The sequence below is a fragment of the Rattus norvegicus genome, chromosome 20 (genome assembly GCF_036323735.1).
Source record: "Rattus norvegicus strain BN/NHsdMcwi chromosome 20, GRCr8, whole genome shotgun sequence".
Taxonomy (NCBI): Eukaryota; Metazoa; Chordata; class Mammalia; order Rodentia; family Muridae; genus Rattus; species Rattus norvegicus.
Genome location: NC_086038.1, coordinates 48,938,808 through 48,964,899, shown reverse-complemented (window position 1 = coordinate 48,964,899; position 26,092 = coordinate 48,938,808). Strand labels below are relative to the sequence as shown.

General features: G+C 45.9%; 1 protein-coding gene across 2 annotated transcripts; it reads left to right on the top strand.

The window, feature by feature from the left end:
* The first annotated feature begins 87 nt into the window (after positions 1-87).
* Qrsl1 (glutaminyl-tRNA amidotransferase subunit QRSL1) lies at positions 88-25,042 on the top strand. Of its 2 annotated transcripts, NM_001014034.2 has the most exons (11): positions 88-209; positions 5,553-5,712; positions 6,155-6,253; positions 7,466-7,562; positions 14,037-14,204; positions 17,749-17,924; positions 18,005-18,117; positions 19,914-20,106; positions 20,601-20,721; positions 22,744-22,949; positions 24,531-25,042. In NM_001014034.2, the coding sequence occupies exons 1-11, from the start codon at positions 186-188 to the stop codon at positions 24,749-24,751; spliced, it is 1,578 nt and encodes a 525-aa protein (NP_001014056.1). In that variant the 5' UTR covers positions 88-185; the 3' UTR covers positions 24,752-25,042. The 2 variants fall into 2 exon arrangements, with proteins under 2 accessions (NP_001014056.1, XP_063135257.1); XM_063279187.1 differs by lacking the exons at positions 88-209; positions 5,553-5,712; positions 6,155-6,253; positions 7,466-7,562; positions 14,037-14,204 and adding an exon at positions 14,324-17,049.
* The last annotated feature ends 1,050 nt before the right edge of the window (positions 25,043-26,092 follow it).

The following is a 26,092-nucleotide window of genomic DNA, read 5'->3' as shown; positions in this document are numbered from 1 at the left end:
CCGGCTCGCGAGCCAATCGTGTGCAGGGATCATTTCCGCATCCTGGAAATCGACCAATCGAGGCGCTCGTTGTTGAGGAGGGGGCGTGAGGATCCAAGATGTCTGCGCCCATGTAACGCCGGTGACCGACGTTGACTTCTTCCTCTGCTCTGGGATCCTGTGGTACTGGGCTGACTCAGAGGACTATGCTGGGCCGGACTCTCCGAGAAGTGAGTGGACGTGGCCAGGAGTGGATCAGGGAGGGCGGAGACACTGGAGGACTTGGAAGTTCAAGGTCGCCCCGGGTCACCCCGCACTGCTCGCTCCGCCTGGCCGCCTACATTCCTGAGTGGGAAGTGGGATTCGAACCTAGGCTCTTACGTACACCCTCTATCAATTCCCAGGAGTCAGCCACGTCAAGAGAAATTGTTGAACCCCCCGAGCCGTGGAGTGGAATTGCATCCCTCCCGCGCGATTTGGGAACGGTTTCTCAGACAAGCCATTTCAAGCCTGTCGCTGCTGTGCTCGCTTAGGGACCGGGCGATTTTATAGCATGCAAATTTCAAACAAACCAAAAAAATGATGGCCAAAAAATAAATAAATAAATAAATTATGGCTTAAAAAAAAAAAACAAAGGAAAAACACGGCCGAACAACTAGGGTTTCTACACATCATGTTTTAACCCCTATTTAAGCAATAGGTCGCAACCACAAATGTAGGAGAAAATTTGACAGCAGTTTAAAAGGGGAAAGGGGATGTTTCTTAGAGACAGTGGGCAAACGCGTTGTGAATTCAAGATGTTTCTGACAGCACCCAATGTTGCTCCCTCACGACTTCTCTGCGCGAGGTTCAGAGCAGTATGTGTGCACTACCCAGCAAATGCCTGAAACATCTCAACTCAGAATCGAGGGTGTTCTGTGTTAGGATTTAACATATGTGCAACCTTTCTACACTTGTGGAAACATAATTGTTTAATTGCAGAGAACAAAACCTTTTAATATTTTCCTAAATCATTCCTCAGCGCGTCCGTACCCTAAGTGTGAAATTTGTGTTTCTCTGGGTTCTATTGCATTAAGGTGCTTGATACTGAAAATGGCTGCTTGAGTTATCGACTTGAGTTTCATTCAAAAGTTATTAAATAAGTTCGATGTGAGGTTATTCAGCTTTTCCCAGTATGGCTCTATACATGCTCCTACCATTTCATACAACATACTTATGCAAAGTGGTGTTCTCGGCACTGATATAGCAAATCAAAATATTGGTAAACTGAAAAAGGGAACAACATTGAAGCAACCTGCAGCCAGGATTTAATTCCTTATTTTAAAATAAGTAAGTCTATGAGTCTATGCATCCATTGGTATGCAGATTTACTATCATCTTTAAGAGCAAAATTATGTATACCAAAGAATTTTTTAAATATCTATTTATTTACTTATTGTATATGGGTATTTTGACTGCATGTATGTCTGCACACCCACAAGAGTGTATCAGATCCCGTGCCACTATAGTCTAGGTGGTTGAGAGCTGCCTTATGGGTGCTGGAAATTGAACTCAGGGCCTCCAGAAGAGCAGCCAGCGTTTAGCCTCTGGAGAATTGTTCTAAAATCAAATTCTTTATGATTTAGCAATAAATGTCTTGCATGCCGACTTTGTTTCTCAGTGTACCTGTGCTTTGCCAAGCTTGTCTGGCAGAAAAGGATTGTGAGTGGGAAAAGCTTAGGAAGCCCTGCCGAGGTTCTTATCTGTGAGAGCCTTCTGGAGGGCTCTTCCAATCGCCCAGAACACGCTAAACCAAACAAAGGCGCCATTGCACCGAGCCCAGAACAAACCCAGAAGCACGCTTGTTACCAGCGGGTCTGTACACTGCTCTTCAGTCTCTGTGTCCATCGACTCACGAAGCCCTATAGTCTGTTCTGTCGACTTCCTGTCCCTGCCTTAATTCACAGTCTTGCTTTAACATAGCACACCTGCTTTTGTTTGAGGCCAAACTCTCTCAAGCTTCACAACAGTCTTGCTTGCCCACTCAGAATAACCCGGGGTCTTAGTTAAAACTTGAGCTGGTTCCCCCTCTGGACTCAATTAGAGAGATCTGTGTGATTAAAGCTCAGAGTATATGGCTTAATGTGGTCTCTGGGTAGACCCTGGTAACTTAGTATTGAGTGTCCTGCCTACCTTCTCCCTTTCCCTTCCAAATGGAGATTTGAGAAGTCTCTTCTTTCTCAGCTGGCACCATTTCAGTGATACATCGATACTAACTTAACATATATGTACACATGTGTGTGCATATATATTAAATTAACGTGTGTATGCATATGTGTGTATATATGCACATGTGCTAATATTTTTGTGATATATAATGATATATAAGTAAGAAAGGTGACATATATGTTAATTTAATATGTATAAATGTTAATTTATATATAAAATTACCATACATTGTATGTGAGCTATATGTAAAATCCTACAATGCATGTGGCATATCGGATACAGTCAAGCTGACAACTGGGAATAGCCTTTACACAAATCATACTGTTAGTGAAAAAACAAATTTATCGGTTTTTTTTTTGTTTCGGTTTTGTTTGTTTTTTTTGAGGCAGAATCTTGTTATGTAGCCCAGGCTATCCTTGCTAAATTTGTTCTCTAAAAGGAATGGGGAATCCACTTCCTCACGGTTATGAGGCTGGTGTCCTTTACTGCATTGCTGGCTGTGTGCACAGTAAATGAGGTAAAAGGGGAACAGATGTGGGATGGCTAGAACTGAGATCTAGGAGATTTTAGATCATGGAGAATGGCTACAACCAAGTAAGTGGTAACTGGAGTAACATGGGAACCATTCGTGTGAAGTAAGGTCAGGGAATGGAGAGGCCAGCTAGCATTCTACAGGATTTGGGGGGGGGGGGGAGGTGGTAATTTTATTTGCTTTGTTTTAAGACAGGGTCTCCTATTGCCCAGGCTGGTCCCGTACTTACTCTTTAGTTGAAATTGTCCTTAAATTCCAAGTACTCTTGCTTTCCCTCCCAGTGCTAGGATTGCAGGCATGAGCCATCAACCAGCTATAAATTTGAAGCAGGTCGTGGACCAGGGTGACAACAGTGACAGCAGTAACTGTCATATAGGTGCCATGAAAGGCAGTGCCTGACTGGAGTCTCAGAGGAGGAAAAGGGGAGGGTGTCGCTCTGAGAAGGCATGCTGCAGAAGACCTGGGGTTTTTTGAGAGAAGGGGAAAGAGATGAAGAGGACCAAGAGGACACATGCCTATCCCTCCCTCCCCATGAACTCTCTAGTACAGGGTAGAGAGAGCAGAACCAGGGATAGTGCAGGGTAGAGAGGTACGGGCAGAACCGGGAAGCCCACTACCATCAGCAGAGAAGCTCCAGGAGAGGACACTGCTTAGTGAGAATGCTGTAAGCTGACATTTTTATCTTAGATGTGGCATAGCTGTTCTGCCCCAGGAGGGCTCTCCATTCTGTACCTCATACTCCATGCCCAGGCCGTTCCATCTCACGAGCATCTTTGTCTCACTGCATCTTTGTCTCACTTCTCTTTCCAATTCCCGTCCTGATTCCTCACATTGAGGGTCCCTAAAAACAGCCCTAAGGAAGGACAGCACTGCTGCAGGAAGGGGCCCCCTGCCGGCTGCCCCGCTCACACTTCTGCATGCCGGTGACATCTTAGTCAGACGGCCAGAGTCTTCACTGGTACAGCTTCCCTTGGGATGGACCTGCCCGTCCACCGTGTGGTTGGTTGGTTCCTGTCATTAATTCATGAAGTTAGGCATTATTAACTTTCTTGGACAAATGAAGAAACTGAACTCAGGGGTTGCGTGTGCTTGCTCTAGGTCTTCCCTGTCCCCTCTCTTCCCACCCTCCATGGTTTAGAGCACACTGTTCTTGCTTGTCGCCCCCCAGCTCCTCACTTCTGAAGCATTTCTTTTACTATAAAGCCTGCGGCAGACTTCTCTTGTCCCTGAATTTCTTCCTCACCGCCCATCCCGTCCCCGGACCTCTCTTGCAGCCTCTCTGTAAAAGGCCTTTTTCCTTGTCCATGAACACCAGAGGCCTCTCCAAAACCTCCTCTCCACACTGTTCCTGAAACTCAGCCCCGAGAATGTCATTGCTTGGACAGTGTGTTTAGAAGCCCAAAGCCCATCATCTGCGGACTCTTCCCCTAACTGCAAACACCTGTGGCTTTATACCTGCGAGACATGGGAACTCAGTCAACAGGGGGACAAACTCTTCCACAAGAGTAGATGTAGCACTGGTAAGGAGAGTATATTACAGAGTCACCCTGTCCTGTATTGTGTGGCTTTGCACAAATGACAGCCTCTGAGATTCAGTTTCTTCATCTGTCCAAGAAAGGTAATAACACTAACTGTTCTTGACTTAATGAGACAGCCCAACAGTACCTGGTGCTTGGTGACTACTCATTAAGTATTACTCCTTTCCAGACCCCCTTGTCCCTGAGCTCACGCAGCAGGTGGGTAGTCAAGGTGTCTGCATGTCATTCGCAAAGAAAGTCCTTTTCTGACCAGCAACTACCTGTTGTTCTTACCTCCAGAAGCTCGTGCCAAGTAATGCCCATTTCCTCTCAGGGCACAAGTAACAAGCCTGGTCACTTCTCAGACTTTTTGTTTTGTTTTGGGGTGTTTTTTGGGGGGTGGGGTGTTGTTTTGTTTGTCAGGACAGTTTTTCTGTGTAGCCCTGACTATACTAGATCATTTTGTAGACCAGGCTGGCCTTGAACTCACAGAGATCGACCTGCCTCTGCCTCCCGAGTGCTGGGATTAAAGTCGTGCACCATCATGCCACGTTTTCTCATGCATTTTTTTAAAGGTGTGATTTTATTATTTTTGAGTGTTTGTGTGTGTGTGTGTGTGTGTGTGTGTGTGTGTGTGTCAGTCAGTGTGTGTGCGCACATGCGCATGCGTGCATCTGTTGTGTCTATATGTGGGTGTGTTCATACGAGTGCAGGTGCTTGGGAGGACAGAGGCATTATTTCCCCTGACTTGGAGTTACAGGTGCTTGGGATCCACCCAGTATGGGTGCTGGGAACCAAACGAGTCTTCTGCAAGAGCACTATGAGCTCTTCATTGTTGGGCTGTCTCTGCAACTCTGCTTCTCATGCATTTTAGCGCTTTGTCCACCAGCTTTCTTAATGCATAAGAAAGGACAGAAAGTCTCGGTTTATAAAGGGTACTATGTGTGTATGTCCGTCATATATACGTGCGTTTTTTTCTGAACACCTGATGTGTCTCATCAGAATCCCCGGGAGATATTAAGTGCTGCTTCGGGTCTACATGGGCTCACCTAAACCATTGCTCACCCAAGCCCACTGAGAAACAAAAGTAGCCAAGGAAGGGGAAGGTGCTCCCCACCCTTCCCATCCTCTGCTGGTCAGTGCTGCCCTTTGCTCACCGCCCTGCCTGAGTATAGGCTGTGTGTGGTCTCTAGAATTTGAACCCAAGCCTCACTCTGCGTTCTGTCGATTGCTCCCTTGACACAAGATTTGGACTTTCCCAGAATTGAACATTGCACAGAATCGGTAAACGCGTTTTTGAATTCTCCTTCCTGTAGGTTTCTTCAGCCCTGAAGCAGGGCCACATTACACCAACAGAGCTCTGCAAGAAATGTCTCTCCCTCATCAAGAAAACCAAGTACCTAAATGCTTACATTACCGTTTCAGAAGAGGTGGCTTTAAAGCAAGCTGAAGAATCGGAGAAAAGGTACAAGCAAGGTAAATGTAAATTCTGTCCAACTACATTGCAGTGATCTTCTCAAGGGCTGTGGCTGTCAGTAAGTAAGGTTTAAACTTAAACAGTGCCCTCGGTTAACGAACACATCCTGAGCTACTTAATCTAAGTGCTATACAGTGCCTACGTGTAACAATTTCCCATGTAAATGTGACTTCTGAAGTCTCATTCCTCTGGTGCTCTCTTGCTCTCTGTGTGCGTGCGTCTGTGCATCTGTGTGTGTCTATGTCTGTGTGGTGCCCTGGTCTGTCACTCTCCCCCTTATGGCCAGTGAGCCGGAGCAGCCACTGTCCTCACCTCTCACAGCGCTGAGGTTACAGGCAGCCATATGTCATGTGGCCATGCTGGAATCTCAGTGCAGGGCAGGTTGTGCTAACACTGACGTACTGAGCCATCTTTCCATCCCCCTGTGGCTTTTAAACGCAGGTCAGTCTCTTGGAGATTTGGATGGAATCCCTGTTGCTGTAAAAGACAACTTCAGCACGTCCGGCATTGAGACAACATGTGCATCAAATATGTTAAAAGGTAAAGTCTAACTGATTACAACATTCATACTTTTATTTAAAAGATGGGTGTTTTTCACACTTAAAGAAATACTGGCGGCTGGAGAGATGGCTCAGTGGTAGGAGCACTGACTTCTCTTCCAGAGGTCCTGAGTTCAACTCCCAGCACCCACATGGTGGCTCAGGACCATCTGTAATGAGATCTGATGCCCTCTTCTGGTGTGTCTGAGGATAGTGACAGTGTACTCAAGTACATAAAATATATAAAATCTTTAAAAGCATTCTGATACTTCAAGACAACCAGAGCTTAATTACAGCCCTGGGGGAAGCACTGAGGTCATTCATTGCTTTCCCACTGCTTACTCATTGCAGAGTCTTTAGGCCATGGCCGGCCCGTCAATGAATACTGTTTATGAAGTGTAGGAGCCTTTTCAAGAGAACTTGGTCCTGGCAGGCTCCTGTAGACACTGAAAATCCATCAGCGTCTGCTCACCGTCTCTTAGAACTGTGTGGTCATCCTTAGTTTTATTCTTTAACCTATCAGGCTGAAAACAAAAATGTTTACCAAAATATTTGGATCCTAGTGGGGAAAATGAGAGGAGAAAGAAAAGCTACTCAGAACACTGCCCACCAAAGCAATGTGCTATGAGTCCTCGTTGAGTGTTTCAGAATATAGGCTAGAGGGGTTTGGGTTTGTTTCAGTCTGTAGGTGGTGATGGAGGTGGTGGTGGTGCTGGTGGTGGTGGTCATGGAGGAAGAGGAGGAGGAGGAGGAAGAGGAAGAGGAGAACCATGTCTCATGTAGCCCTGACTGGCCTGAATTTGCTGTTATTCAGACTGGCCTCAAAATCAGAGAGGTCCTTTTGCCTCTGCCTCCTGAGGGCATGAGGGCCTATTTCTAACCAAAACTCATAAAAATTACTGCATGACATAACACTAAAAGAAGAAGAAAACGTTGAGCATAATATATGGAGTCAAATGACTTAGGTCTGCCTTGTCGTCCAGCATTTTATAGTACACTTTAAGTCGGTGTTTCAGATTATAAACAGTGAATGGCGTAACGAGCATCTGTGACCGGCAGAGTCGGCAGAGGAAGAGTTAACTCTTAGAAGGACGCACACCCTGCTGTTTAAATTAGGAATAGCTTATGCTCTAATGACAGTGGCTTAATTGAAGGTTAAAACCAAGCTTCCTATCCGTTGCGCTCTCTCACATAATAAAATACCGTTCTTTAGGTTATTTACCGCCTTACAATGCCACAGTCGTTCAGAGGCTGTTGGATCAGGGAGCGCTGCTCATGGGGAAAACAAATCTGGATGAGTTTGCCATGGGGTAAGTAAATGAAGTTTTCCTCTTCTTATTTAATAGCTCTGCCCTCAATCCTGTTGCATGTAGATACCCAAAGGTAGCAAGGGATCTCTTGAGGATCCTTTGTAAGATGTTTGCTTGAATTATTTTTATTTCCGTGTGTGTCTGTGTAAGTGAATGGTACATGGGCAGATAGGTGAGGGGATGGCACATGGATAGGTGAGGGGATGGCACATGGATAGGTGAGGGGATGGCACATGGGCAGATAGGTGAGGGGATGGCACATGGATAGGTGAGGGGATGGCACATGGATAGGTGAGGGGATGGCACATGGGCAGATAGGTGAGGGGATGGCACATGGATAGGTGAGGGGATGGCACATGGGCAGATAGGTGAGGGGATGGCACATAGATAGGTGAGGGGATGGCACATGGGCAGATAGGTGAGGGGATGGCACATGGGCAGATAGGTGAGGGGATGGCACATAGATAGGTGAGGGGATAGCACATGGGCTGATAGATAGGTGGGCAGCAGAGGTCAGCCCCACTCCCCAAGCTCTCAACTGCTGACTAAGCCAGGTCTCCATCCGTTTCTTGACGTCTCTGAGGCCAGAGTCTTGGTCCCCGTAGTAAGAGGTCATGCTCAGTTGTCTGACAACATGGGGATGTTGTTTGGGCTCTAGAATGTGCTTCCCTGGTGAAGGGGCGTTAAGTGTCTTCCTACAAGCCTGTTTGCATTTCTGACTCTTGAGTGGAGTTTGTCCCAGGCTTCTGTAAAGTGGCGTATTTACTGAATTAGAAGAGTTCTTTCATATATCCTGGACCCAAGTCTGCTATCAGATAGATGGAGTTTGCAAATCTGTTCTTGGTCTTTAGTTTATCTTTTCGTTCTCTGTCTGTATTGGTTGCTTTTTGGGTTGCTGTAATGCACATGACTGATCCCAAGGGCTTCTTTGTCTTAGGTGTTCAGGGAGCCCACCCGGCTGGAAGACATGGGGCGGGAGCTTGAGGCCCTGGTCTAATCGGCCGTGCAGTCAGGAAGCAGGGAGCCTGAATGCCGCTGTTCAGCCAGCTCTCCTTCCTTGTCAGGGGCCCTGGCCATGGCATGGTTCAAGACTGTGCCCCACAGTCGGTGTCCTCCTACCTCAGTTCACCCAGTCTAGACACTCGGAGAGGCACCCCATAAGGGTCCATGACTCACCAAAGAATGATACCTGGACTCAAACAGTGTAAATGCAGAGTGTTTTATTCTGCAGAAGCCCAGCATGCTGGGGTCTCCATCCCAAGATGGAGAGACTGCAAAGTGAGCTCGAAGGCCTAATTTAAAGCTCATTAGGGGAGGGGTAGGTGACCCCTGTCATTGACTTTCTCTCTAGGGACATTGCAGAATCTTTGCTGGGGAGGTCTGGAAACCGCTGCTGAACCACTGTCCGTGCCTCAGGCCAAGTGTCCGGGCAGATTCCGAGGCCTGGACTTGTCTGGGCTTGTCCAGTTCTTGGAAACAGATTTAGGCCAATTTGAAGCCTGTCATGGAGTCAGCCTGTCTCATTAATCCTAGATCCCGTCAAGTTGATAATCAGTGTTGCCCATCATACAGACTGTGCTTTTCAAAGAGTCAGAAAAAAAATTAACTTTGATAAACTCCATCTCACCGTTTTTTCTTTCATGATTTATGCTTCTATGATGCTCCCAGTAGTCCTTATCCAAACCAAAATGGCGGGTTTTCTCCTCGCTTTACAGATTTAGCTCCTCTGCTGAGCGATGCCACCCATGTTGTTGAAGGTTTTTGAATAAGGTGAAGCACTGTTTACACAGGACAAGCTTGTCCTTGTTCCCTGCAAACACACACAAGCAGGCCTGTGTCGGCCTCTCACTGTGCGCCTTTGCGAAGTCACTGAACACACCACAGCCCTGTTTGCCGTGTAAGTTTTGAACTGGCAGCTGTGTCTTCTAGTTCACACACATCCTGAGTGTGCACTGCTCGAGGCTTTTGTTTCTTTTTTTTTTTTTTCAGGAATACTTTTAAGATTTCCCAATGTAAACCTTCTCTGGGCTTATGTGACTTATGTTTTTTAGTTACAATTATTCATTTGCTTTGAGGAATTGGCCACGCACAGGTAGCATTCAGACGACAACTCTGGGAGTCTGAGCTTTTCTCCCACCACACGGATAACTGCAGATTGACCCCAGGCTTCGCCCACTGAGCCACATTGCAGTCCGTGACTTATCTTATGCTGTGGTTTATCAGTTTCTAATTGTTCATAGCAAGTGCATAAAAATATAATTGGCTTTTCTCTTTGGACCTATCATATCAGCTTGTCCAGGTTCATCTGTTCTAATTGATATTTACATTTTGTGTAGATAGCAGAGACAGTTTTTATTGTTTACTATCTGCATTTTGCCTTATTGAGCCAGTTACGATGGTCAGTGCGGTGTTGAAGAAGTGTGAGTAGGAGGTGGAGAGATGGCCCAGCGCTTATACTCTTGTAGAGGTTCCGAGTTCAGTTCCCGGCCACCTCAGCGAGTAAATGACCCGGGGACACCTGTAACTGCAGCTTCAGTATATATACAGATAGACAACCAAGGTGTGCGGAGGAGGCAGATGTAAAACACATAGCCTGGCCTTGTTCCTCATACCTGCCAGGGTGGGGGTCGTCAGTCAGTCAGCAAAGGGACTTTAGATTTTTCCCACTCTATAATTCTTTTCACGTTTATAATGCTGGTTCATAATGATTATACAATGATAAGTCAGCGTTCCAGTTTTGTAGAAACAGCCCTTGACCACCAGGTCGATTGTGATCTCCGAGTTCTCCGTAGATACATGCTTCATGAGCCATCCATGAAAGTAAACATAAGCGTGGGTTTTTAGGATGTTTTCTTTTCTCAGCTGATCAAAATTGACCTGGCCAAAGAGGAAAAAGCACACTTAGTATGTCTTAGTACATCTCGCCATGTCTCCAACGTGATTCTCAGAGGGCGCACCATTACCTGTGTAGGCAGCTGGAAAATCCTAACCAACAACAACACAGAAGTGTGTAGCAGGTCTAACTAGGAAGCATTCTACTGAGGTCATTTCATGAAAACAGAAAGATGCGTGAAAGCAATCCATGGTATGAGGCCAAAGAGTGCAAAGGCTAAAACAATGAAATCAGAAACTTGTTAGTCAAATGTATACAACTTTACTTGGTGTGGTGGTGCACTCCTTTAATCCCAGCACTCGGGACGCAGAGGATCTCTGCGTTCAAGGCCAGCCTGGTCTACAGAGTGAATTCCAGGACAGCCAGGGCCACACTGGGAGACCCAGCCTCAAAAACAAACAAAGATAGATAGATAGATAGATAGATAGATAGATAGATAGATAGATAGATAGATAGATAGATAGATAGATAGATAGAGATAGATAGATAGATAGATACCATAAATATGAATGTGTGTGTGTGTACTTTTACTCAGTGAGCCTTTCCCATTTTGATTTTTTTTTTAAGGTACGATACATGGCTTTGCCTGAGATGACACATTTGGGATACAAGTGGCACAGGCTTTCATGAGGTGGAGGGTGACACTATTTTCCTGTGTTCCAAACTGCGTGGCCACACTCCTCTGTCCCAGATTCCTGAGCACACAGCCAGGCTCTGGACCTGGATGGTGAACGTTTGGTCCATACCTGACTCCCACCCCTGGCCAGATGCAGTTTTGACGACTTGGTGCCTGCCAAATCAGTGCGTTCTGGTTTCTGTCACATAGCAGGAATGTGACACATTTTCATTCACTGAACAACTGAATGCCCTACTCTGAGGGAGAGATGGGAACATTGAAGTGAAATTCTAGTGCCCAACTGTGTGAGTCTTGCTTCGGAACCCGAGCTGATTCTTGGGTTGTCTCTAGGAAGCAGCGATCTGCGCTCTGCAGTACTCTGCACTATGCGCTCCGCGCTCTGCGCCCCCCCACTCTGCTCTCTGCAGCGCTCCCCCTACTGTGCTGCTCAGTCCTTCTTATTGGAAAGGGACTTCAGATTTTTCTCTTTGAGAACTTCTTACAATGTGCTTTGATCGTATTCATGCCTCATTCCTCTCCCTAAATCCTCTCAGGTCAAGATCCACCCCTACTTTCCTCCCTACCCAACTTCTCTCTTCTTTCTTTGTCTTTAATTAGCCATTGAGTCCAGTTTGCGATGCTGTATACTGAGAGTGGGGCCATCCCTTGGAGCATGGTGGATGGACATACCAGGGACCAAACCCTTCAGAATTCTTTTTTAAGATTTATTGTGTGTGTGTATGCCATATGTCTGGGGGTAACCATGGTGCCCAGAAGAGGAAGCAGGATCTCCTAGAGCTGGAGTTATAGATGGTTATGCAATGCCTGGGATGGATGCTGGGAACTGAGCATCAGTCCTCTGGAAGAGTAGGGAGCACGCTGAACCACCGAGCCATTCCTAGTTCTCTGTTTTGTTTTGTTTTGTTTTTAATGGACAAATATTTAAACAGGCATTTCATCAAAGATGACATGATTAATATAAAAAATAGTGAAAATGTCAATAACTGTCAGGAAATGAAATTGCAACCATGTAAGATATATACATTTATCAGGATGGCCCACTGACAAGGTGGAGAGAACTCGTACTGCCTCCACAGTGCAGGTGCGGACTGCAAATGATCAGCTGTGGGAAACAAGGTCTCTAGCACAGGCTGGCCTCCCGGTGTTAGGACTTCAGTGGGTACCACTGTACCTGGCTACTCGTTTCTTATGGCTTGACTCTTGCCTACCATGTGGCCCAATAGATTCCATCCTACATATTCATCCACAAGATAGGGAGGGCTTCTGTCTGTACACAGTGCTGTATAGGACCTTTCAAACCGTCTTTAGTGACTTCATCTATAACCCAAACTGGAAATAACCCATTGTCTTTTCTTGCTAAAGGATGGAGGTCAGCCTGGACTGCAGAGCAAGGGCTAACTTAAAAATAAATCATTAAATAAAGGAGAAGGGATCATTGTGAATATAATCTAAGTACAGTATATACATGTATGTCATAATGAAGCCCACTATTACATATAATTAGTATCATCTAATTAAAACATTGAAGTAGAAAAGAAAAGAGAGAGAGAATGATAACTAAACATAAGACTTACTCTGAACTTAATCCTGGAAGCACATAAACTGCTATAAAGTATTAAACCCAGCTGTCAAAATCTCTCGCTCCGATCGCGGGGTGGGGTGCCCCCAGGAATCACAAGTAGCCATTCTTTTTTTTTTTTTTTTTTTTTTTGGTTCTTTTTTTCGGAGCTGGGGACCGAACCCAGGGCCTTGCGCTTCCTAGGTAAGCGCTCTACCGCTGAGCTAAATCCCCAGCCCCACAAGTAGCCATTCTTGATGTAACAGCAAGAGGTAGCTTTATTAACGAGATCCCGGGTCTTAGCGGGATCCCGGGTCGACACGTATCTCACACAGGAGACAGAGGAATCGACCCCGAGCTTCCAAACTCGGGGGTTTATATAGGGGAGGTTAGGGGCATTCGCTCGGGTCCACATGATTGGTCAATTCAAATGGTGCACAGTTACTTTCGGCACGAAATTACATCAGCAAGGAGTACGTGCTCTCTAGCAGCTCGGCAGGCAGGTAGGGTGGCTCATCTCACTCAGGGGGGTGAAGGAAGGGGAGGGGGTGGCTATGGATGGTCAGTGTCCTTGGGGCTGATAGCTGGTTTGGCAAGTCCTATCTCTGGCTCTCCCTCAGGTACATCCGGCCCTGCACATCCAGACTCTGACAATGAGTAACCTTTTAAAAACTCTAGTTCTACAGTATTAATTTTGTAATGATTGATAAATATACTGTGACTGTATAACCGAATGTCTTTATTCTTAGGAAGTCCACGCTAAATAAATCTTTAAATATTTAGAGAAAAGGACCAGGATACTAGACACACACACACACACACACACACACACACACACACACACATATTTTGTGGTTGTTTGGTGTCTCTCCCTCTCCCCGTCTCTCCCTCTCTCTGTGCTATGTATGCACAGCAATACATGCACCCTTGCACCACATGCAGACATGCAGAGGCACAGTAGATGTCTTTCTCTAACATACTCAGTCATGACACCTTGAGACGGGATCTTTAGTGAACCTCAAGTTTGTCCTTTAGACCAGCCTAGCTAACCAGCAAGGTCCCGGGGTCTGCCTGTCCATGCTCACCCTACCCAGAATGCTGAGGTGGCCGGCATATGGCCGTGTCTGCCTTGCTTATGTGTGCACAGCAAGCCATCTCACACGCCAAGCCATCTCTTCATCCCTGCTCTTGGTTTTTGAGACAGGTTTCACTCTAGCATTCCTCACTTCCGGCATAGACTTACTTCCTGTGCCACCCCCCTTTGCTGTGAGTGAGTGGTCTCGGGTCCTCCAGCTCAAGCTACAGCAGGCTGAGGGATGTTCCATGAGCATCCCTGGGGACATAAATGACGTTTCTCTAAGGCTCGGCTTTGCTTCTCCACCTCAGATCTGGAAGCACAGATGGCGTGTTTGGACCAGTTAAAAACCCCTGGACGTATTCAAAGCAGTACAGAGAAAGAAGCCGGCAGGATGCACAGGAGGATTCACACTGGCTGATAACTGGAGGAAGCTCGGGCGGCAGCGCAGCGGCTGTGGCTGCGTTCACGTGCTTTGCGTAAGATGCTTTGGTCTGTGCGTTAAGCCCCGCCCAGGCAGCGGTCACGTGCTCTGCGTAGGCTGCTTTCTGTAAGCCCCGCCTAGGTACACATGGTCAAACTACATGCAAAACCCAGTGACACTGGAATTCAGACCCTGGTCCCTGTATTTCTTTTGGGTGAGCTGTTTGTGTTCAAAGGTATATTGAACCGCCAAGGGTACTCAACTTTAGCCTGCCATGTGAACTTTGTACATTAAAACTTAACTTAAAATGACGTTTAAAATGTGCTCCTACAATCTCTGGTTATTTTAAAACATGGCCTCATGGATCTCACCAGACAAAACATTGAACGTGAGTGGACTTCATCAATCTTATTTTTTAATAATTTATTCTGGCATCCATTCGCTATGCAAATGCCGACTGCTTTAGTTCACTGTTGCTGAGCTGATCATGGTGATTTATCCTTCAGAAAATCTCTAAAGGAAAAGAAAATCCCCTTGTGGTGTGAGAATCAGTAAGATATTTAAAATAGAGTTTCCATAAATCTGCGACTGGCAGTGTCTTACCAATCTGAGCTCTCCAGCCGCTTTAGGAGCCGATTCTCTGTTACGCATTGATAAGAACCAGCAGCCATGTTTTAAGGCCCACTTTTAAAAGCATCTCGTCTCCTCGGGAGAGCGGGTATCTGAAGTGTGGTCTCTGTTGTAGCCTCAAACCTCTAATCCTCTGGCTCCAGCTCCTGAGGGCAGAGGGCAGACGCCTGTGTCAGGCCTGTCAAACGTCTCGTAACCACCTGCAGATTAGTGAATGTTTACTTACCAGTCTTCGTTTAAGTAAGTTCAGCGAGTTTCCTCAGTGATGTAATATGCATGTATTCCCCTCTTTAATTATCCACCGAAGCTACTCGCTCTTCACAAGCATTGCAACCAGTGAGTTATTTACATGTCTTAGAGCTGTGGGGCTGTCCCTCAGAGCTCTCCCTTCCCACTCCTGAAGTCTGGTTAAGAAGAAAAGCCATTCCGTTTATCTCTGGACTGCTCGAGCCCCATGTTAATATTCATGAGCGTCTGACACGTTCCAAGTGCAGGAGCAAGTGAGGTTTCCTGCCTTCATCAGCCCACTTAGTGTATGCCTTCCTACTCTGAGGAGATGGCGCTTGACACATAATTCCTATGGAAATGCAGGCTTCCCTTTTACACAGCCGTCAGCGGATGCTAATGAGAGACAGTGTCTTTTTAAAATTATGAAAGCAGCAGACCGATTTTGCAGCTTAAGTGGACCTGGTGAGATTGCATTTCCTATAGAGCGCAAGTTATTGTTAGGAACGTTTGTTCCTCAGTCCACAGTGTTACTTTTCAGTATAATGGCAGATTATACACATCTACACATTCACATATATATATATATATATATATAAGATCAGAAGCACCAACCAAAAGTAACTTCGGATTGGGTGTGTCCAAACTGAGGTCTGCTTTTGTCTCCCTCACATTGATTTATTTGTTTTACTGCAGTTTTTACTTACGGAGGTTCTTGGAGTATTATTGAGCCACATGGAGAATGGGACAGGGCGCTGTGCAGTGAGTGGTATGGGAAGTTATCCCAGGGGCTTTAGGTGAGACAAGGACAGGACCTGCAGCTCCCGTTAAGAGGAGTCCTTGCTAGGGCGTGGATGTCAGGCATGTACAGAGGTGTCTGGATGATGGCATGTAGCAAGCCCTTACGGCTGCTGCAATAAGACAGTTTTTCCTTCTGTATCACATGGCTGTATGATGCCTCAAATTTTGCATTAGCATGTACTATACAACAGCTTTCTTTTTAAATAATTGTTTAAATTTTCAGTTGTTGTAGCTTTTAACTTTTTCGATCCTTATTTTTAATGATGGTTCTTAAACATTTTAAACCTCCCTTGTAGCCCACACCCACCAGAGGTTGCAGGAAAGAAAGGCTATGAGGAAAGCAGACCTGTTTAGAAAGGTTCCCTGGAGCGACTCCCTCTGTGTGGTCTGGAAATCGGCAGTCAGCTCACAGGCCATCAGTGGCAGCTCGATCCACTTGCAAACACCTCATGGATACACCAGCAGTCCTGTTCGGTAGAGTCAGGATAGCAAACACTGATCTGCAGCAGTGGCACTGCCCAGCAGAGACAGCCAGGCCTCGACTCCGCACTAGTGAGCAGGAGCGACCAGGGCCAACAGGAATGCCAGGAGAGGTTCTTGGCTGTGCCGTCTCAGCGAAGCAAAGACCCACCGGCGTTGCCCAGCTAGTGGTACCAGGGCACTCAGCCTCGCCACTCCGTGGAGTCTGATTTATACTTATTTCCACTTCAAGTTGTGATAAAATAAGCATGTGTAATTTTTCAATTAATCTAAAAATGTATATTTTTTCATCTTGGAAAACTGAAACTCAGCACCTATTAGCCCTGCCCCACCCCCAGTCTCTAGCAACCTTCCCCGGCTGTCCTCTGGATCTGACTGTTCTGGGTACTTCCTGCTTGGGCTTCCTGCATTCATCGTCTTGTGACTGGTTAGCAGACATAGCCTCCGGGTGCCCAGGCTGTGAGATGGGCGTTCACTTTGTTGGATAATGAAAAGCTTTTCAAAATGCACATTTAACAAATACTTCTTTTTAGATGAGAGTGACTAACATTTTAAAATCTCATCAGCGATGCGGCTGAGACGTTAAACCACAGCTCACTACAAGTAAATCTATGAATTGACCTGATGGATCATATAGGTTAAGAATGTATGGGCCGGAGAGCAGTTAAGAGCACTGTCTGCTTTACCAGAGGACCTGAGTTCAAATCCCAGCAGCCACATGGTGTCTCACAACCATCTGTCATGGGATCCAATGCCGTCTTCTGGTGCGTCTGAAGACAGAATATGCATTTACAGCAAGTAAATAAATAAATCTAAAAAATTATAATAGCAAACAGACCTTTAGTTCATTTATCCTGCTACTTGGAGGACAGCAACCTGAGAGAAATCAAACGTGAGCAGAGAATTGTGGGTAATGCTGTTTATTAGCAAAGCTTCACAAGAGGCTATCGTGCTAGGTGAGAACATCACTGCCTATGTAAACAGCAGTGCATCTCTGGCCATAACTCCAAGTGGGCGGGCAAAGAGGCGGCATCTGGGTCTCTTAGAATGGGAGAACTTACTGCTCGTGGTTACTTGTTATTTTTTGATATTTCATATAATATTTCTCAGTTTTTATGATATTAACGGCAGCAAGAGGTGATTACTAACAAACATACAGGGATGGAAACTTAGGATAACATAATGCTCTCAGAAACCAGACAGACGAACATACTTTTGAGGAGAGTCGAAAGGCCGGGTAGCGTGCATGGCCCTAATTCCAGCACTCGGGAGGCAGAGGCAGGCGGGAGCCTGAGTCTGCAGTGTTTGTTGCTGGGTCTTTGTGCTTCTCTACACCGTATGAGTCCTTGGAGCTGAGTGTAGATTACTCTTTATGATTAACGGAAAGTACACTTTGACAGGGTAGATTCCAAATGCAATTAAAGAGTGTCGTCTCTCTAAAAAGAGTTCTCTTTGAATTCCAGGGCTCTGGGGTCAGACACTGGCGGATCCACCAGGAACCCTGCTGCCCATTGCGGGACCGTTGGTTTCAAACCAAGCTATGGCTTAGTTTCCCGACACGGCCTTATTCCCCTGGTGAATTCAATGGACGTGCCAGGAATCTTTACCAGATGTGTGGACGATACGGCGATTGTGCTAGGTACTTCTGCGGTTGCATGTTATTTGAAAGCCTCACCGTAAAACAATCCGTCTGTCACACACAAGGATTTCTCCTTGCAGGTGTGCTGGCTGGACATGACCCCAAAGATTCCACCACAGTAAACGACCCTGTTAAGCCAACCACGCTTCCCAGCGTGCCGGATGTGAGCGGACTGTGTATTGGAATTCCGAAGGTAACTTCCTTCCGTTTCTTTACAGAAAAGCGGGCAAATCAAATGCAGGGTATAGGAGGTGGCCTGGTGGGTTTGAATCTCTACACCACTACCTTTACAGGCAGGCCTCGTGAACTTAAGCCTGCGACTACTGCCCTCCAAGCCAGCCCAGTGTCTCTGTCTGTGAAATGAGGCTGACAGAGTCCAGGTCCTAAGAGTTGTGAGGATTAAATTTGATTATCCTGTAAAACAAGGGTCTGGAGACTGTGCTTGGAAAGGAAGAGTTACCGTTTTAGGTTTCATAGATCGTAGATCTGGGCTTTTTAACTCGGCCGTTAAAGTGAAAAAGCAGACATTGGTAATTTCTTTATTTACATAAAGAAATATGTCTGTATACCTATAAAATTTTATCCTCAAAAAGTAGATAAACTACAGCGTCTTGCCTGTCATCACAGTTAGCTGATCCCTGATGTAAAAGGCACGGGCAGACCTTTATAAGGCCCCATTGAATGTTATTGGGTTTATTTTTATTATTGACATTTAGACTATACTTACCATAACAGCAAGTAATCATTTATACATGTAAATAAAGATAAAAGCCAAACCTATGTGTGTGCCTGTTTTGTGGATTTTTAAATTTTATTTATTTAAAAAGTAACTGTGTGTGGGTATTTTGCGTACACATATATCCGTACCGTGTGTACCTGGTGCCTCTGGAAACCATAAGAGGGCATCAGATCCCTTGGAGCTGAAGCTGTAGATGGTCGTGAGCTGCCTGACATGGGTGTTGGGAGTTGAATTCACATCCTTTGAAAGAGCATCCAGTACTCTTAACTGCTGAGTCGTATTTCCAGTACTTTTTATTATCTTAAGTCATATGTGTGTGTGGGTGTCTGCATGTGGATATATATTCATGAGTCATGGACAGAGACATCAGATTCCTGGAGCTGGAGTTAAAGATGCTGGTGAGCCACCAGATATAGGTTCTGGGAGCCAAGCTCAAGTGCTCTTAAGTGCTGAGCCCAGACTGACTGTCAACTCAGGTGCCCTCCTACCTCGTTCTCTCAGGGCTGAAATCCTAGGTGCGTACCTCCTTAGCCAATTACATGCCTGATAATGTAGTTTAGAAATCTTTTACAAAGATAAATTACCCTGCAGAATAACATGGTTTCTTAATTTTGGCACCATTGATGTTTTATTCTAGAAAGTTCTGTGTGAGAGACCCTCTTTGCATCACAGAATGTTTAATAGCACCCCTGGCTTCCACCCCTGTGCCATAGCCCCCCTCACCACTACAGCTCTGTGGTCAAGGCATCCACAGACAACATCAGGTGACACCCCACATGTCACCCATGACTGTCAAGAGTCATCAAGACAACTATCTGTACCCTCGATAAAGAACAAGACAGACCCAGGCTTTAGAAGTGAACCCAGCACAGTCCGAGATCTACGTTGCCGTGAGCTATAGCGTTAGGAATGCTACTTCACTTCCCTATTTTCAGTAGTTCCCATCTATTAAATGAGGGATGATGACACCCCTGTAACAGTGTGGGAAGCGGAAGGTGAAAGAACCCCTGAGAACCTCAGCAGAGCATTGGGTGAATAGTGAACATGACAGATCTGAGTCCCCATCTGATCACCAAGCTTTGCACTGCTCCAGCTGGCCGATGATGTCTGCTCGCAAGCCGCCGGCATTTCTAGTCCCATCTCTAGGTTCCTACCAACCGTATTCTCAGTTTTAGTGTATCTCCAAATACAGATGTTCACGAGTCTGTCTAGACTCTGCAGCCTCTGTGTTTTGTTTTGTTTTCTCTAAGGAATATCTAGTACCAGAATTGTCAAGTGAGATACGGTCTCTCTGGTCCCAAGCTGCTGACCTCTTTGAGGCTGAAGGAGCCAGAGTGATTGAGGTGTGTCTGCCACACACCTGCTACTCCATCGTCTGCTACCACGTACTGTGCACATCAGAAGTAGCATCAAATATGGCGAGATTTGACGGGCTACAGTACGGTAAGGTGGCCGCTTCTGGTTGCTCGGGGTACCTCAAACATTTGAAAGATTCACGTGCTAGTTATTATAGTGACTCAGGAAAGTAAATCAGGTTTTGTTCTGTATCAAACTTAGGGTTTTCAACATAACTATTTATGTTCGTTTCTCTGCACTGAAGGAAAAGTCTTGAAGGGATTGTCTCCGTGTGCCCAGCACATGTGGTGTAGTGTCTGACAAGGTGGAGCTCAGTCAAAGTGTGCACGGACGAATGAATGCATGGATGCATACACGCATGGACGGACAGACAGCAGATGGACAGATGGGCAGCATAAAGTTCCTCCATGGCTATTCTTTTCTCTCATGGGTAGTCCTCATAGCTAAGTGGTCAGTGAGTCACAAGGCAAATACAGAAGAAGAACGTGGACAGGAAAGCTCTAAGATCCATAACGTTCGTAATGCTATTCTACCGTTAAGCTTTTCCTTCGGTCTCAAGTGACGCTTACCTCTGTGCTCAGGTCACAGGTCTGCTGTTGATATGTCGTCTACTGAAGCCCTGTATGCGGCTACCAGACAGGAAGGGTTCAATGACGTGGTGAAAGGAAGAATTCTCTCGGGAAACTTTTTCTTATTAAAAGAGTAAGACCCTTGCTTTCAGAATCTTTGCTTCTCTGAAACCTTAACGTTGTCACGCCTAGGACTCTCTGGCTGAGTGGACTACTTCCCTAGATGACTGAGGCCCCAGGTCTGAGGCCCCACATCGCTACTACAGGTATGGGCTCCTGTGGCCCATTACTGGGAAGTAGGGGTGTGAGATGAGAAGTCGAAGGTCATCGTTGGTTGCAGAGTGAGTTCAAGGCCAGCCTTGGACATGAACACCTATTAACAAAAGAAAACAACAGCAGCAGGAAGACCAAGGGGTGGGAAGGAGCTCCTGCCGCATAGTCTTGACCAGATTCAGCCTCAGCTCCTACCTCACACACTGGGCATCCTGTGCGTGACGGGAGGGTCACTGGGGTGCGCAGGAGGAAAAGGAGTCACAGGGGAGTAGGTGGAGAGCAGTGGGGGAGCACACTGCTCTGGTATCTGTGCAGCCATTGGTCAGATGGTGCAGAAAGAGTACATGATACTCCCATAGGGTTAAAACAAGAAAAGGAGAATCACACTTTTTATCTTCTGGCAGATACCTTTTTTTTTTTTTTGATTTATTTATTTATTATATATAAGTACACTGTGGCTGTCTTCAGGCACACCAGAAGAGGGCATCAGATCCAATTACAGATGGTTGTGAGCCGCCATGTGGTTGCTGGGAATTGAACTCAGGACCTCTGGAAGAGCAGTCAGTGCTCTTAACCGCTGAGCCATCTCTCCAGCCCACTTTTTATCTTCTTATATTTGGTTCTCAATGGGACTGGAGTTGTCGTGCCCAGTTTTAACTTGAGGGGCCTAAGGTGTTAACCAGCTTTGGGGGCAGCTGGGGAGTTTTCTTCACCCCTCTCTCTGTGTTACTGATGCATGATTACATCTGTGTCTGCTCCCCTCCACCACAGTCTGCTAATAGTGTTGGTCACCCTTCCTTTAATTTCATTCTGCCCTCCTGGACTGCTCATAAATACAAAACTGTAGCACTCTGTGTTTTCTTTGCTTCTCTTGATGAAACCTGCCTTCCAGGACTGCTTCGTACTGTCCAGTTATCAGTACACTAGATAGACTGAGACACAGCTCAGACAGATGTGAGGACACTTAGTCATCATCCTTACACTGTGGATAGACTGAGACACAGCTCAGACAGATGTGAGGACACTTAGTCATCATTTTTACACTGTAGGTAGACTGAGATGTGGTGATAGAAAATTACAAAAACCCTTGAGACCCATTTAACTTCATTGCCATGATCTCACCCCAAAATAAATGCTTTGGTTTACTGTATCCCAAATGGACAGTATTATTTTGTGGTTTTCTGGTGGAATTGCATCTAGTAGTGAATTTTATGAATAAAATTCCAGTAATAAACTTTTAGAATAACAGTGCCTTTAACCAAAATCCATCTTTAAAAGTTATTAGAAACCAGCCAGGCATGGTGGTAAATGCCTTTGATGCCAGCATCTAGGAGGTAGAGTCAGGCAGAGCCCTGAGTTCAAGGCCACCTTGGTCTATAGAGTTCCAAGAAGCCAGGGCTACACAGAGAAACTCTGTCTTGAAAAACCAAAGGAAAAGAATCTTGGTGGTGCGAGATGTGGTGGCCAGGTCATTTAATTCCAGCACTATCTCGGGTCTACATAGTGAGTTCTAGGCCAGCCATGCTACCTAGTGAGACCCTGTCTCAAAACTAAAACACTGACTGACCAACAAGAAGGTTCAGTTGCTCACCACCAAGTCTGATTGAAGACCCGAGTATAGTTCTTGAGGTGTACATTGTGGAAGGAAGGAGGGGACTCTGGCTGCTTGTCCTCAGACTTCAGCTTAGCCCCCCTGTCCCGCCCTCTCTAAAACAGTGAGTGAGTGAATGAATAAATAAATAAACAAATAAAATGTCTCAGTGGCCCCTGGTCATAGAGCTGAGGACCCAGTGGCTCTCTAATAACCCTAATGCAGGAGAATCGCCATTAAAAAAAGGCAGAAACCAAGAAAGTCTTTAAGATAACTGTATTTTTTCCACAGAAATTATGAGAATTATTTTGTCAAGGCACAGAAAGTGAGGCGTCTCATTGTGAATGATTTCGTGAATGTTTTTGGCTCTGGGGTGGATGTCCTGCTGACACCCACCACCCTGACTCAGGCAGTGCCGTACTTGGAGTTCATCAAAGAAGACAACAGGACACGCAGTGCCCAGGATGACATTTTCACGCAGGCTGTGAACATGGCAGGTGAGGATTCCCGAAGAATGCCGTGGCTCTCTCCAAAGGTTTAGACAGACTCCCTGGTCTTCTGTTTGGGTCCTAGCAGAGCTGTTTGCTAAAAGCAGCAGCCTCCCCTTCAGGAGCTCCTGAGGGGTATGTGTGTGTCCGGTTCCTGCATGCCGTATATACACATTTTCTTTTTTCTTTTTTTTTTTTTAATGTATATGAGCACACTGTCACTGTCTTCAGACACACCAGAAGAGGGCACCAGATCCCATTACAGATGGTTGTGAGCCACCATGTGGTTGCTGGGATTTGAACTCAGGACTTCTGGAAGAGCAGTCAGTGCTCTTAACCGCTGAGCCATCTCTCCAACCCCACATTTTCTTACCAGTGGGCAATAGTTTGATTTTCAAAATATTCAAACTGTTGGGGTTCAGGAATCACCACACAAACCACACAAACACCAATCTCAGTTAAACAAGAAGAGTTTATTGAATGCACACCCCAAGACTGAACATTCAGGGCCCCAGAGAGGACTCAGGAGCCTAATTGTGGTACAAGTCCCTTCTCAGGATAGGCTTATTATAGAAAAAAAGCACAGTGAGCTCATTTGCAGGTGCAGGCAGTGCTGTCCACTGGTCAGCTCTAACTCAGGCCATTCTAGACATACTGACCTTTAACTTGATGGGTCCTACATAGCTTAAGGAATGAATTCCTTAAGATGCACAAAGCTCAGAACAGAGAGAACACATGGGGGGATGTGGTCAGCATGACCCTGCTCTGAGTCGTTTCTCTGTATCAGTGACTTGCAGGCATATCACAGCAACAGCATGAAAAGGCTGACAGGCATGGGACGAAATGGCCACAGCTATCCTTGGGGTGTGGGGGACAGATCTCAACAAAACATAAAATTAAAACGTAATATAATGCGTACTATGTACGCCCTTCCCTGCATCCATCCTTGTTAATATCTGGCTTCGAAATCTGCTTTCCTACACATGCTCCCCCACAGCCCCACCCAACACACACCGTATTTCGATGTCTCATTTGAAAAATAACTTTTAGACATGACATTTTACAGCTGAGTAACTTAGCACAAATCTGAGGATACTCTCCTTAAACACAGTTGCATTGTCACATCTGAGAACACTAGTACGAGCCCACTTGTGTTAGCTCCACTTGTTTACTCTCTTTACTCTTTGTTCCTGAAGGACCTGGGTTTTCCTTTTGTTACTCCTTTCATGTTTGAAACATTCTTTTAGGGAAGTGATAGATTACTTCTCTGTGTGTGTGAACTAGCACAGTCATTCCATACAAATTATTATATAGACAAGGCATGATGCAAAAGTAAAGGTATATTTATCATAATTTGGGGGATTTGGGCATGGTTTTCTTTAATTCTTTTCTTTTCTTTTTTTGCTTTCCCCTCCTTCCGCCTTTCTCAGACAGAGTTTTATCTGCATAGCCCTGGCTGCCCTAGAACCCAGGCTGGCCTCAAACTCAGAGAGCTAAGCCTGGCTGTCCTAGTTTGTTTTAAGCTCTGTTCTCTTTCTTTACAAGGACCGGGAAGGAGGGCTGAACTGATGGTGTCTTTCTCTTCCTCAGGCCTGCCAGCAGTGAATGTCCCTGTGGCCCTCTCAAGCCAAGGGCTGCCAATAGGACTGCAGCTAATTGGACGGGCATTCTGTGACCAGCAGCTTCTGACAGTTGCCAAGTGGTTTGAAAAACAAGTACAGTTTCCTGTTATTCAACTGCAGGACCTCATGGACGATGGCTCCTTGGTTCCTGAGAATGGAAAGTTAACTTCTGGTTCTCTAACCCAGTAGTGATCAGAATAACGTGCAAGTGGTCGGTGGGAGGAGGCTGGGGTCCTGCCTGGGCCTCAGGCTTGCTAGGCAAGCCCCCTGCCATGGGACAGAATCCCCACCTCCCCACCGTGCAGTTAGATAGACTCCAAGAAGTGCTGTTCTCTAGAGTGTCAGTGACCAAGTTCACCGCCAACCCCGTCTGTCCTGGGGATCACGTTCTCAAATCCCTGAGATGCTGTTAACTGTAATATTCTTTACATTGTATATTGTGATTGTAAAATTCTATATTAAAATGTTCTATAAATGCAAGTGCCAGATTTTACTCTAACACAAAAATACAAGCTCCTGAAAACAATGCATTCTGCATAATTTTCATTTAAAAGAACAGATTACAGTAGAACTAGGTTTAGTAATAAATGTCTCAAAACGTGTACCTCTTGATAACCAAGTGCTAAGAGTAACAGAAACTTCTGAGGTGACGGTTCTGACAGGCCATTCCTCCTGTGGTAGAGGCTGCCTCAGAACCACGCAAGGTGGAGCAACTCCTCAGCCTGGCACAAGACTCCTTTTGTTTCTAGAAACCGAGTTACAAATGACAGAACTTCTCTCTTCCCTCTCCTGGTTAAATGTTTGCGTCACTTCTCCCAGACCCTGAGGCCTCAAAGCCCCGACTGTGTCACACAGTCATCTCCCTCAACCTCAGGGAGGAAGATCCTAAATGCCCAATTAACACCCAGTGTGAACAGCATGAGAGACATTGGTGAAGACTACAGAGAGACAGCATGGTTAAGATGTCAGATTAGCCAGAGTGCCTCAGGGTTCTCATGCCCTCGTGACTGTCTTTACCAGTGTTCCCTTAGGCCCAAACTAGACGACATCTAATAGAAATGCTACTCCTCTGAGGTGTCACCGTAGAGTATCTCTCTTTGCTAGGACACCTGTCACCCCACACTCATCAGGCGTTCTGGTTTACCCTTGTATATTGTTGACCAATGAAAACAGGAACCTAAATCACAGTGATACATTTATTAACTTAGAAGAAAAACCTCAAGTGTGAAGGACATGAGGAGATACTGAGACTGAGCCCTGGACCATTCGGTTAGGAATTCAAGTCGCCTGTGGCCTTCATTAACAGTGTTCCCTCCTCTAGGGGAGCCTCCCCTCCCCATGCTCAGTCTGATTACACATAAAATGGGCCACATGCCAGGCTCATTACACTCATAAACTCAACCGAGTCCCTGAAAGGAATGTATAAGAAAACCGCATTGCATTTGGCCCTCCACATACACTGACTCCACGCTTAGAGAGGTACCGCCCACCAGATTATAGATCAGAACTAACCGGTTAAAAAAGATGAAA

Bases quoted from the DNA above. Each gene is read 5' to 3' on its own strand.
- Qrsl1 (NM_001014034.2), top strand. From the start codon at position 186: ATGCTGGGCCGGACTCTCCGAGAA. The intron at 6,254-7,465 runs GTAAAGTCTAAC...ACCGTTCTTTAG, and splicing joins TGCATCAAATATGTTAAAAG to GTTATTTACCGCCTTACAAT. The intron at 18,118-19,913 runs GTAACTTCCTTC...GTTTTCTCTAAG, and splicing joins TGTGTATTGGAATTCCGAAG to GAATATCTAGTACCAGAATT.